A 13,973-nucleotide genomic window follows, 5' to 3' on the forward strand; every position below is an offset into this window, starting at 1 on the left:
TTTTCCTTCATCTTGCATACTTAACGTTCAGAATGGTCGCATCTGACTAAGCGTACCTCCAAAGCATGCTGAATCTTGTCCTTATTGCCTGCCAGGCCTGGCAGACTGGAGCTGAAGGAGTGCGTGTTCTCAGAGATCTGCCCCCCGAGCAGACTGTCTTCAGGTAACAGAGTCTCTGACCATAACCTACACACACCGTCCTCACAGGATGTCAGCAGCACATTGCACACCGAACCCCTATAAAACATCCAGGGAAAGCAACTGTCACTCAGTAATTCTTTTTTGTTTGTTGCAATACGTCTACAGCATAACATGCAATTCAGACGGATCAGAACCTACGCTAACACATGCATGACTGTGATAAAAGGTTAAACAGCTTGACCACTATGAGTGTGCTTTACTCTACACAAACACCCAGCCATTTACTGACAGTGCATCAAACATCTATTTTGCAACTTCAAATCTTTAAATTTTACCACGCTACAGAAATACATAAGAGACAGGATTGATGAGTGTAGTTTTCTTACTTGGGCATGTACTTGCTGGTCTTCCTCCAGGACACGCCAGTGACCGAGCGAGGATGGGCCAGGTAAACGAAGGAGAAGTGAACAGTACCAGACTTTTTATCAGACGGGTCGTGGACCACGACTGCAGAACGCCAGCCCGTGGTGGGATACCACACCTTGAGTAAACAGTCATCCTGTGTAGAGACATGTGTGTTAACATATACTATATATATACAAAACAGCTCAACATCTGGTGATTTGGGATGCGTTAACTTGAATCCAATACCTTCCCAACTGTTGCAAAGTACTCCCCATCAGGAGACCACTTGGCAACGTGAACAGATGCAGCGGTCCTTGGAAAAACACAAAAGATAAACAACAATATCAGCTACATTCACTTCCTCATGGAAAACGCTTCACACGGAAGACAAGACACGTGGGTTTCCTGTCAGCTGTCAGTGTACATGTGTGTTAGCAATGTGCATGAGCTATTCAGGGTAATGTTAGGGCACTAACCTATTCTAGTGGCTTTCTATGTGGTACCTGAGTCTATTTATCTAAGTCTATTTACAAAGCTTAAAGCACAGGGTAGGCTGCAACAGTGCATACACAACCTTTCATGCGAGGTCAGATGCATCTGAATAATAAATAACTGGTTTTAAGTAATAACTAGGTTTTTATTCGCAAAAATTACAACTCCACAATCTTAGTATAGTATTGTTCACCTGGCTAAAGAATGCTTTTACTGGCTTGACATTTACAAGAAGACAGAGAAGAGAATGAAGAAAATCTGGTCTGCTCAACACTCGATTTTCTCGTTTGTTAGCTCTCAACGTATTTTCATGTTTGCACTTTCACGACTTCAGCCTTAGTGTACATAGTTTTGAAGCAGCAAGCCATTTTTACATGACGGTCGCGCCGGACGGATTTGCAGGTATGTTCAAAGGCATACACGTACTTGCACTGCCAGACACAGGTCCAGTCATTGAGGACAGGGTGGGGTTTGTCATCAGTCATCTGCCCATCCTCCTCCTCTATTAGGGCATCTGTCGGCGGAGGAGCCCACAGCTGGAGCCGCTCAGTTGCTGCTAGGATACGGTTCCCTGGGGACACAATAGCACTGCGTTACACACCTCATGTCCCACGCAGACTACTACAGATCGCAGTGCCACATGCACACTGTGACTCTTACATAACGCACACGTTGTTCCAGACAAACCAAAGAGGGCTAGGAGTAGGAGCTGTGTGTAGTGGATTAATTATTTTTTTCCAGACATCTGTTAAACACACAAAGCGTAAGTGTACCTTGTGGGTCCCAGGCCAGGTTGTAGGTGATGGCATCAAGGAAGAACTGTCCTGTCTTTTGCCACTGATAGTTAAGCTGCTGTTAGTGGTAGGAGAGCGACACACACCATGCAATGTTACTGGCACACAAGAGTGATTAAACCCACTAGATATAATAAATGTAAATAATGTCACATGTTTAATGTACAGACATCCAAACTCACCTTGTGGCGTTTATTTGGGTTGGTAGAAAGAGGTTCAAAGACGCAGACTGTGTTCCCATAGGAGGCAGCAATCTAAAAATAAAGAACTGAGTTCATCATCACAACATTACTCACCCCGTCAGTGCATCTGCACAGTCATTCCCACAGGAGAGGGGTAGGTTGGGAGTGGTGCAGGAGAGCAGGATAGCAAGGCGAGCGAACGTGGCTAAATGTGCCTCTTTATGCTCAGCATAATTGATAATGTCTTCTGACTACACGGAAAAGCTAAAACTGTGTGTGGGAGTGCGTCCGACTGTGCAGTCAACACTTACCCTGCCAAGCTGGTGGGAGCACTCCACGCAGCCCACCTGTATGTTTCCATTCTGAGCTCCCGGGATAATCTGAACACAGTCGAAGTCACTAGCCAAGATTACCACATCACATCCAGAGCCATAGGCCTGGAAAAGAAGAGGGTACAGGAGGAACAAGTTCAGATCGAACAACAACAGAAGATAAATACACCAAAGTATTCATGTTTAAGATGGCAGGCATCGCTAAAATATGGTTTCATGAATTATGTGAATACATTTAAATTTGAATTACAACATAAATACAATCCGACTATCATAGCACTCCGGGCCATACTTTAACAATGCGAGGGCAAAGGCAAGTGCAAAGTAGCAGGTCTACCGCACGCTGGCTGTGTGGGTGTTGCCAAGCTCATCTGCCACTGTGGTTCTTTTATGCGTGTGCAGCAGCACAATGCGCAAAAAGGCTGACAGAAGTTGAATATACGAGGAGGAAGCTGTTAATAAATAAACACTCAGTCACATCAATGGTCTGTTAGAAGTATGAAGACAACCGCTCAACAAATGGAGCACAAACGGAACAACTCAAATCTGCTGTTGGCGTGGGTTCTTACTGAACACGTCAAGAGAAATAAAAAAGCGGAGACAGAGGACAGTGTAATCTGACACATAAATTTAGTACCAAGCAATCAAAACAAGTAGCACTGTATGGAGTTACATTGCAGTAATGTGGCATCATTTGCCTGTGATTTACTAATAGGTAAACACAGCTGATGGTTCTGTCCTATTGAAGTCCGACCACAAACAGACGTTGCACAGTGTCAGACACCCTTTCCGTGATAATACTAACCAGTCACATGACGCTGCTCACTTTGAATGAACTTCTACCTGTCTGCACCTTGGGCTTTGCACCGAGAGCCACACAGACGCACAAAGCAAATAACAAGTCAGGAAATTAACAAACACCTTTTGTGCCGATTGTTGTGATACGACAAAAACAAAAAAAGACTACAACAGCACAAATATATATATTGCATTAGAAGGGTGAGCTATTGCAACATGACAGTTCTCGTAAACTGCCAGAGCTCTGACACACCGTGCTGGTAAAAAGAGACTAGATAATGGAACTAAAACGGCATAAGATACTGCTAACACCACAAAAATCATGTATTCTTGTGCAATAAATATGCCTACACAATACATGCTTTCCCACGCTCAATGGGCAGACTTGTGTTAAGATCTGGAACGTGGGCTGGAAGGTAAATTGATAGGCTGGCGATTGCTGGCAGCTGGCATACATGAGGAGAATGGCAGCGATGGCAGCAGCACCTGGGAGACAGGAAAGCTGGCCACAAAGCAACAGTACAGTCAGCATGACGGCTTGTGTCTTTCATTATTCAAGAGAACAGGAGGAGAGGCTGAGAACCACTGGGTCACACAACAGGACGGCATTATAGCCGGTAGTATAACACAGGGACAGCTATGGATGACGTTAAACTGAAGACTGTCATAAGACTTTACTTTGGTCATTCATTCTTTCATTTTCTGCAACTGCTTGTCCTCTGGAGGGTCGCGGGGGAGGACTTCACTTAAGCTACTATGACATAATATGAGAGTGACCGGTAGAAAGAACGACGGGAGGTGGAGTGTGCGCTTTACTATTACTGCAGCACTTCCCTCTGCGCATTACAGCTGGAATTAAAAGCGGTCACCGTCACGCACTGTCTAGGCCTACTCTGCACCTCACACTCTCTCATCCACTCAAACACGCACACACACACACACACACACACACACACATAAGAGAATGTGTGTCCCATTAAATTCTCATTGCCAGCAAGGTAATATGGACCCGGCAAGACCTTGAGCAAGTGAGCTCGAGTATAACAACCCTAAACCGGACGACCTATCAACATAGCTTTGTTCCTTTGGTTTGGGTTTGTTTGTGCCGTGCGTTTCCGTCATTATCCACCAACCTACGTGCACACGCATTCATGCTTCCACATAGACAACAGACATGGAGGTGCTAAGAGATGGCATACAAAATAGGACGTGGCATCCTAGCAAACTGCAAGTACACAACATCGACAGTTCTGCACATTTACAGTTCAGCAAAGTAAGCAAATAAATTGCATGAATAACATTTTGGACCCTTATCTATAACAAAACCAACAAGGGTTTCCTGCTGTTTTATGACAGATTACATAGTGAGTAGAGAAACTGCCAAACTACTGACCAAGGTTCGGTATACCGTTTGGAATGAATATTACAACCAACAATTTGGCACATCTCAATATACAGATGGAAGATTTAACTGCACAAACAGAATGAAATGTAAATTGTGTCTTCAATGACAAGACATTTTGAGTCAGTTTATTGAGGAAGTGAGGAGCGTTTCTAGGGAGTGACCAATCCAACAATCATTGCTAGAGAATCCCATCTCATGTCTTCACCACCTCAAAGTCCGAACAATTCTACATTTTATCACTAAATTTTCAGTGCTCGGTCTGCACGATAGCATTTACGAGAAAAGGCAAAACAGCTTTGGAGAGACGTTTGCTTGACTTTTAAAGTAAATCAGACAAACAGTCAAGAATAAATGTATATCAATATAAGGCAGCTCTTCAAAAAGCACAGATGTTTGCTGCAAACTCATTCTACTAACTTTAATGTTTAGTTTGCTGCTAGCATATTTTTTGATTCAGTAAAAGTCGGCAATGACAAGCCACCGATTCTGTATTTAGGTCCACAGCATAGCATCTGCAGCTTACAAATCCACTGACTTAATGAGGGAGACCCTGAAGCAGCAAGGTGTCCTCCCTGTCAGAAATATAAGCTGCTTACATCAAGAATGTGTTGGATAAATAATACCTCTCACAAAGCAGCTGCATCTAAGGTGAGCTGAGAAATAATGAAATGTTGCTTGTTTTTGTTTTGCCGAAATTCCTTTTTGCCTGCCATCTTCTCGCTTGTTATCATTTAATTGAGGCTCTTCAAGGCTTTACAGTCATCCCAGCATTGTATTATGAAGTTAAGCAGAGCTACCCGTATGTGAGACAAGGATATGAATAATAGAGCCTCATGTAACACAAACAGCTCTGAATGAATCACCAGTCTGGGCTTGGTTGTTTAGCAAAATTCTGGGAAACCCCTGTATCACTCTTTCTAAAGATGTTTGAGGAACCTGCAGTCTACCGAAAGGCTACAGAAGCCGTTGCACAGCTTGCTAGTTAAGACCATTTCAAATGGTATTTGCAAAGTGGCAACCACCACGTGGCAGACGTGAGAGCTACTTTTCAGGGTAAATGCATTTTGGAGAAAAAGAATGAATGTAGTAATGTGTTGTGGAAATGAAAGTAGATAAGAGGAAGAGAGTAACCGATCACTTCTGCGTTCATTCCATCAAATGCCACTCCTTCTAAAAAACCTAAAGCACTCATGCAAGCACGTCCCACAGCCACAGTTGCTCCCAGGTGGAACATATGAATATTTGTGCTTGCTAGTAGGCTTTACACTCAAGTTAAAAGCATTTGGTACAAATATTCAAATACATGAATTGATGAACTCAGATCTGTAGTAACCTAGTGTTTCTGCTGTCAGTCTGTATTATCCCTGACAAAGCCTACAGCAAAGACATGCACTTTGACCGTCCTCTCTACAGTCAAATCATAAGGGCCTTGTTATTCTCTGCAAGATGACAGCAATGAAACAGTGAGCATTAACGACCAAACCAGGCCTGGCTTCAATCTTTCTTCGTTCTGTGAGTTGGTCGTAGCATATCCAATGCAATTAATGTAGCCAGTTGTTCTGGCTTTGTTTAGAGAAACCCAGATTTACTTACTTGCTATCAAAGCACATTATATACTGGCCTACAACTCTTTAGCATATAAGGTATTTGTCTTTACCCCACCCCATTGGTTTAGTAAACAATAGGTTGCAACTACTTCCGTATTTTTCATTATTTTGACTTCTGGTATATAACTGAGGAGCTTTGCTGAAGGTTTGTGTTTTGATAAGCTATACCAATGATCCATAACTAGTGGTCAAACTTAAATTAAATGCATTAGGCAATTACAACAATAAAACCTGCAAAAACCTACTTGCAGTGATTCAACAAAATCTGATGTTTTTTCTTCAGGTGTTGCTTGAGGAAAATGAAATGAATAAATTAGTTTAAGTGGGCAAAGTCAGTGGTCACGAGTTTCAAACATTTTGGGGATTTTTTTTTTTTACTTGCACAATACAAACAAGAAACACTCCTGGACAGGATTTACACAATCTCAGAAAAAACCCATGAACCTTTGGCCAATCTGAATCTCTGTCCCTCATTTTGTGGCGATATCTGTATTTTGAAGTAGATCAAGATCCAGAGGAATATGGAGGAATATGAACATGAATCTTTGGTGGGGCTACGTACTCTCCCTCTCTGTGGCTTGTAGTTTACACATGCATTCTATTTTTAGCAGATCGCACATCTGCAGCTCTGCATATCAAACTCACTGGGCTGTTTGTAGGTACACCATTAACCACAGGCTAAGAAGGACTGTAAAAGACATGAATTAAAAGCAGACATAAATCACAGCTGTGACACATTTGGACGTGTCCATTGGCTGACAACAACCGAACATTCTGACAATCAAAAATAGGAAAAAAGGAATTGATATATACATAGATTACTTAAACACTGAAAATCTGTGTAAACCAGCAAGCTTTTACAGTGTGCTTTCAATTCCTTCTTATAGGTGCACCTATTCTGACTAGGGATACTCAACACAAAACTAAATCTACCAATGGGTTTGGTACAACTACAGCATACATGTAGTTCACTGTCTAGCGCCATTTAAATATACATATCTTCCAATTTCTTTCAATATATCAATACACGGAGATGAGCATGAAACACTGTTGAAGCCATGCTGCAGCTGATGCATTCATGACTGCTGTAGGTTAGGTTCTGTATGCGTGTTTGTGTGTGTGTGTATTGTCAGGGTCAAGACTAGGAGCCCTAGGGGTCAGTGTGAATGTAACTGCATTGGACATGATGCCTAGCGTTCTTCAAATACCCTTTCAGACACAGAAAGAAAACACCAAGCACAGACACTGGGGCCCTTAGGTACCGTGGAGGGGTTTAGCTTCACAACCACCTCCGTCCTATGTTGTTGAGCTGATATGACCCTAGGTACAACAGCCGCCGCTTTACATTGCCCCGATCTCGATGCAAAACAAGGGCAATAGTTTTAACATATACAGTTTTAACAGCGAATAGCGAACTTCATAAAGGAGGCATCGGAAAGCGAGAAGTTGAGTGTGTGACCCAAAAAATTATAATAAAGATATAAAAGCACAAGGACAACAATAAAACACCACCTCACTAATAGACAACAGGCACAGACCAAACCCAGATATGGCAGCCATTATACTGGAATACAGCGTTCTCATCATGAGGGAAGGGCAGTGTGCTACATAGCTGCTCAATTATTTATTATGAGCTAGAACTGACAGAATTACCAAATTATTTTTCATATGAACCAGTAAGGAGCATAAATCCAATGATTTATAGGTAAATACTATTGAAGTTAATGTCTCTTCTATGAACAGATGAACAGTATACAGACAATATTCGGTCAAGTGTTAAACCACTCTGTTAAAAAACAACATGGTAATGGCCTTTGGGGTTTTCCTTATTGGATGTCACAAAAGATCATCCAGCAGCAAATACAGTCATAACCACTTATCTCCTGCTCTCAAAATATGAGCTGAGTCAGAATGAATGTTTTGCTTTCTATTACACTCTACTCTCTATTCTTACTTCGACCGATCCGTCCTGAGCAAAACTGCCACAACATCTGCAGGAGTTATACAGCGTTGTGTGCTGCGGTATTAAAGGTTGCTGCTGCACTAAACGGAATATTGACTTCTTTTCCTCGTGAACTTGAAGCACGGGGAGAAATTCAGTGAAGTTGCCGGACCTCAGACGGACACATTGAATATTTATAGCCCAAAGAGGTCAAAACATACAGCAGCAGACACAGTATTTTGTTCAAGGCTTGAGCATTGAGGCTTAAAAACACTACACTTACTTTACAGTTCATTAGGTACAATAATAAATTGTGATACAACAGTCCTGCACTAAATCACAGCTTTATGAAAGTAATTATAATAAGCATTTGTTCTGTGTTTAGGGCAGAACAGGGGTGTACTCGTTAGCACTGACAGCAAGAGGGTTCAAAACCGTCGGCCTTTCTGTGTGGAGTTACGTGGCTGCTCCGGCTTCCTCCCACAGTCCAAAGACATGCTCCCTGGGTTTGTTAGGGTAATTGCTGATTCTAAATTGGCCATAGGTGTGGTAGCGGGTGTGAACGGTTGTTTGTATTTTTTGTGTTAGCCCTGTCCAGAGTGTACCCCGCCTTTCTTGCGCTGTTTCAACGAAAACTGAGCATTATAAGAGTCACAAAGCTAAGATCTAGTGCAGGACTGTTATATCAGAATGCATTTGTTTTATAAGTGTACCTAATGTTTTTGGCGAAGGAGTGTAAAGTCTAAATGACTGAGGTCAGACAACTCTACATGAACTTATAAAGGAGCGGTAAGGCTGAGGAGAGAAAAATAATGTCATTCACTAAAATCCAAATGAATATGGACGCATACACCGATCAGGCATAACATTATGACCACCTTTCTAATGTTGTGTAAGTCTCCCTTGTGCCTCCAAAACAGTTGTGACTCATCAGAGAATGGACATGGGTCCTCTGAGGGTGTCCTGTGGTATCTAGCCACAAGAATGGGGGGGGGGCTTTAGTTCCTATAGGTTGAGGGGAGGGGGCTCTGTGGATGATCCCACAGATATTTGATCAGTTTGGGATCTAGTGAATTCAGAGGCGAGGTGAACCCCTTGTGCTGTACTTCATGTTTTTTTGAGTTGTTCCTAAACTGTTTTTGAGTGTGTGTGCCTGTGTCAGGCTGCATCCTGCTGGGGGTGACTGCTGCCATCAAGGAGTGTCACTGCTATGGGGTGGGGGTGCCTGGTCTGGTCTAGGTGGGTGCTACAGGACCCAACGCCAGGTCCAAAAGTTTCCCAGCAGAACATCGCATTGTCACAAGATGGTCAATGTTATTTACTTTTTCCTGTCAGTGGTTTTAATGTTGTGGCTTATCGGTGTACGTGCACGCATGTCATTTTCAACAACAACACACTGTCACACGTCCTTCTAGCTCACGTATCCATATAAGGCTCCCTACGTCACGACTGGCGCAGCTGATGCTAGGATGACAGCGAGCTAATGATCCGTGAGGAGGATTTAACGCCAAATGGTAGCAAGCTTAGCTCGACCTGCAACCAGACAACACACACATATACACACACACACACATACACACACGGCGTCGTTTCATTATGTTGTGATGCGCAATTTTTTTTATTTATTTTTTTGCCAAGCCTCATACACACTAAGTCACCTGTGCTGTGTGCACCAGCAACGTTTCTCCCTCTTGACGCGTCCCGCTGCAAGAATATTTCCCGATAATGTTGTGGCTGCGCAAAGGGATTCCCCTTGCAGTAATTCTAACGTTACAAGATGCAGCTAAAGGTCATTTGAGTGGCTAGCGTTAACTGGTTCTTGGTGCGATAAATAATAGAAAACGTTGACGTGAATAAGAGATGCAGACACTGCCGCAGATCGTCTGTTTTTTTTTTTGGGGGGGGGTGTTTATCAATGAGCGGCGGGCTGTCGATGTATATTTAAAAAAAAAAAAAAAAAAAAGTGGGAGGCTTGTGATAAGGATGTCCTGCGTAGCCTCGACTCACTGTAAGTGGATCTCCTCGGCTGGCTAGCGTACTACCCGGCTAGCCAGCGCTTTAGCTCGCTAGCCAGCCCGTTTGCAGCCAACACACAACGCCAGTGAGCTAACTACACAGCTAGCTAGCTAGTCAGGCGTTAGCCTCAATGGGTGTCATCTCAAAGCAAATGGTATCAAAATAAAACCCTCACCGTGAAAGGAATGTCATTCACGCTTCCCACCGAGTAGCAGCAATCTCCAGGGTTCACAGCTCCCGTCAGCACCTGGTGCAGATGCATCTTCCTAATGTTGTAGCAGCAGATGAGTTTATTTATTTTTTTTTTTATTTCTTTTTTAATTATTTATAACGAGTCCACCCTCTCGGTTTCTCCATCTAGCAACGGCTGGGAATTCCATCAGTAACGTTAACGTCGTCCTCGGCCTGGCAGCGGCGTCGTCTTCCCCCCCCCCCCAACAAACGGCCGGGGGCAGCGGAGAATCTGTGTGTAGGACACGTATAAATGCAATTTCACCGGGTCCGGACATGTATTTAAACACGCAAAACCGGCCGTCTGTCGCCTCTCGCTGTCAACACCATCCCCACGATTAATCGTGAGAGCCGAGGCAGCAGCAGCAGGATCTCTGCAGCGATCCTGACATGCGCGTTCACGACGTTTTCCAGGCACGACTGAATACACATAGATGTGTGGCGCCTAGAATGGGAAGCGCAAACTCCTGAATTTTTACTTAATCATTTTTATGCATGTTCTTGACCATTTAATACGCCGATTTACTCTGACGTATATATACTTTAAAATAATATAAAATTAATTTTCTTAATTAGCCGCACTTCTATGTGGCACGCTGTAAAGCTGTTCTAGTACACGTTTTCTATATCTACCGGTTTGTAGATTTGGGTTCATTGATCATAAATGTAGGCTAGGTGGTAAAATCCAAACTGATTGGGAAATAGTTTCGTGAGTGACCAAACACAAGTTAACAAAAACTCAGTGTGACAATGCAACAGAGAGGATAGCAAAAACAAATGAATGTGCTTCCAACTAAATTAATAAGACTTTAAGAATTTTGCTAATATATCACTTCTTTGCATGATGCATCAGTGAATCACCTTTGAAATTTCAGCCATGAATGAAATCATTCATTAGGTCACTCTTTTTCTATGTTAGAGGATGTCATGTAGTGCCGAAACAGTTAGTTTATTAATTATTCACATAATAAATTACCAACAATTGTTTAGATAGTGAATGTTGCCATATGTGTGTAGTAACATATAAGTTTCCAGATTCTAAAACCTGTGAGATTTCTTCATTTGCTTGCATAATGATAATTTAAACCAGGGGTCTTCAACGTTTTCCAGGCCAAGGACCCCCAATCTGATGGAGAGATGGAGCGGGGACCCCCTACTTATATATATATATTGTATAAAATTGTGTTTTATATTAAACCGGTCCTATAGTATGGCACAGCAGCATAGATCGTTTATTTACATCAAGATGGTTGACTCTGTTGCCGTTTATGATCACTACTATCAGGAAATCGCCCATAAATATATGTTATATAATAGTTAGAGCCTTGATTCTTTTCCCCATAATCCCCAAGCTGTATAACATTTAAAAAGAACTTCATGTGTGTTTAAAAAAAATTGTGGAGGTGAATATAAAAAAATGTCTAATCAATCAAAACATTTTCGCGACCCCCCTGCAGTACCTCCGCGGACCCCCTAGGGGTCGCGGACCCCCTGTTGAAGACCTCTGATTTAAACTATTTACATTTGGACACTTAGAAGCAATTTGGAGACAGTAAACTTCTTTTTTCAATATCAGTGTGCATGTCTTTTTATATTACATGTAAAAACTGATATTAATCGTACGTACTTTGAAGGGCAACACCACATATTTTACACTCGGCCCTTGTTTTGTCTGTTTGCAGGTCTTGGAAAGTACTGGGACACAGAATAAGGATGCATATTAATTCAGTGGGCAGCACTTTTAACAACAACAAAAAAGATAGCAAAAGAAAAAAAGATTAAAAGAAACTGGCAGACAAGTGTGCTGCATTTGTTATTTTAAAATTCACAGATAGACCTCAAGACAGGATTTTATTTTGTAGTGAACTAGACGATGATTGAGCAGGATCTTCCTGTTCTGCATTGTAACTGTATCTCAACTTCTTATCTACTCTCACTCATCTCACTGATGAGATTTACCATAATGTTGTTTATCCTCTCTTCCTTTTGTGCCCTCTTGCGTTTCCATTGTAACACTCTCTCATTCATTGTTTCCAGAGAAATGATGAGAGCGATTCCACGGGAGTGATACACAACCGACCATCATGGCACTGGCCTAGTTATTTAAGCCACACTGACATCATCAGACGTGGCCTGCCTGCCAGCCACCATGACACACAGGACAACAGGACTGAATATTACAAGGCCCTAGCCCAGAGAGAATGTGACACATGCGCATAAACAGTGTCGGCAACAATGGCGAGGCACACTCATCATGTAGCATGTGTGTATATCCATTTAGCATTTCTGAACTGCAAGTGTCAGACATTACAGCTGCTCTGCAGTCGTAGACTGAACACAATGACTGATGTGTATGTCTGACAAAATATGGATCGGCTGAAGATTTTCAAAAGGTTTTTTTCAGGCTTTCAGTGTAACGTTTAGCCCCTTGAAAGCTATTTTAAAGCAATAGCAAAATCCACGGATGTCTGTGTAGCATTATCACAGAAGCCATCCAATAACTGAAAGTCACCGAAATCTTGCCAAAAATCTGCCTCTTTCAGCTCGCTTATCTTTGGACAGTTTTAAAGGGCAGATGGAGAAAGAGAGAATGTGACTAATACAGTGAGTGCATCCCTCCATCCTGAAGTCATCTAATCTACGTAATCTACATATCTGTTTGTATGGCACTTTGTACTCCTGACCTCTTTCATCAACCCAGAGGGAAGTCGACTGACAGTTTTGTGCAGACTCCCGGAAAGTTTATTCATGTGTGCCTGTTGTATTTGAGATGATGGAAGACACACTTCCACTCTAGATTATTAGGAAGCAGGGATTCCTAAGTAGCCTACCAGGCGTGAGTGAGAACAGAGCCAGATACATCAGCCACAACATTAAAACCACTGACAGAAGTGAATAACATTTACCATCTTGTGACAATACAATGTTCTGCTGGGAGACTTTTGGACCTGGTATTCATGTGGATGTTACTAAGACATGTACCGACCACCTAGACCAGACCAGGCACCCCCACCCCATAGAAATGACACTCCTTGATGGAAGCAGCCATCCCCAACAGGATGCAGCCTGACACACAAAAACAGTTTAGGAACAACTCAAAAAAACATGAACAACTGACCTGGCCTCCAAATTAACTACATCCCAAAGTGATGAAGTATCTGTGGGATGATCCACAGAGGCCCCTCCCCTCAAAGGCCCCCTACTAATGACATACTGTTACCAGACCCCACAGGACACCCTCAGAAGGCCCATGTCCATTCTCTGATGAGTCACAACTGTTTTGGAGGCACAAGGGAGACCTACACAATATTAGGAAGGTGGACATAGTGTTAAGCCTGTATAAGGAGACACCATTGCTGCAGCATAGCTGAACAGAAGAGCACATTTAGAGCAGGAAAGGAGGCTCATGCACAAAACCTAGTACAGCAGGAGTGAAAGAAATAGGGACAGAGTGGACGCCGTGGGTAATGGCTACTGAACGTCTCAATATTGCAAAAGGTTAGAAGAATGTTGTTGCAATGTTTGTAGTCCATTGGTGCCACTGGGAAGCAGCGCCTTGATCTACAGAGAACAGAATTAAATGCGTTATAGATTTTCTCATTTCATGGATGGCTGCTAGCTGGAGGGA

At 42.7% G+C, this 13,973-nt stretch overlaps 1 protein-coding gene across 2 annotated transcripts in view; it reads right to left on the reverse strand.

Annotated features, from left to right (window-relative positions):
* dmxl2 (Dmx-like 2) overlaps positions 1 to 10,703 on the reverse strand; it is a 37,847-nt gene extending 27,144 nt beyond the window's left edge. Inside the window, exons 1-8 of one of the 2 annotated variants that reach the window (XM_084540829.1) lie at positions 10,290 to 10,703; positions 2,326 to 2,451; positions 2,015 to 2,086; positions 1,812 to 1,887; positions 1,465 to 1,609; positions 793 to 859; positions 528 to 700; positions 57 to 237 (exon numbers count right to left, since the gene is read on the reverse strand). In XM_084540829.1, the coding sequence (XP_084396955.1) occupies positions 57 to 237; positions 528 to 700; positions 793 to 859; positions 1,465 to 1,609; positions 1,812 to 1,887; positions 2,015 to 2,086; positions 2,326 to 2,451; positions 10,290 to 10,376 (927 nt within the window). In that variant the 5' untranslated portion in view covers positions 10,377 to 10,703. Of the gene's footprint in view, positions 1 to 56; positions 238 to 527; positions 701 to 792; positions 860 to 1,464; positions 1,610 to 1,811; positions 1,891 to 2,014; positions 2,087 to 2,325; positions 2,452 to 10,289 lie in introns of both variants that reach the window. The other variant, XM_084540828.1, reaches the window with a different exon arrangement.
* Between the last annotated feature and the right edge of the window lie 3,270 nt (positions 10,704 to 13,973).

This window comes from Chelon labrosus (genome assembly GCF_963514085.1).
Source record: "Chelon labrosus genome assembly, chromosome: 3".
NCBI classification, from domain to species: domain Eukaryota; kingdom Metazoa; phylum Chordata; class Actinopteri; order Mugiliformes; family Mugilidae; genus Chelon; species Chelon labrosus.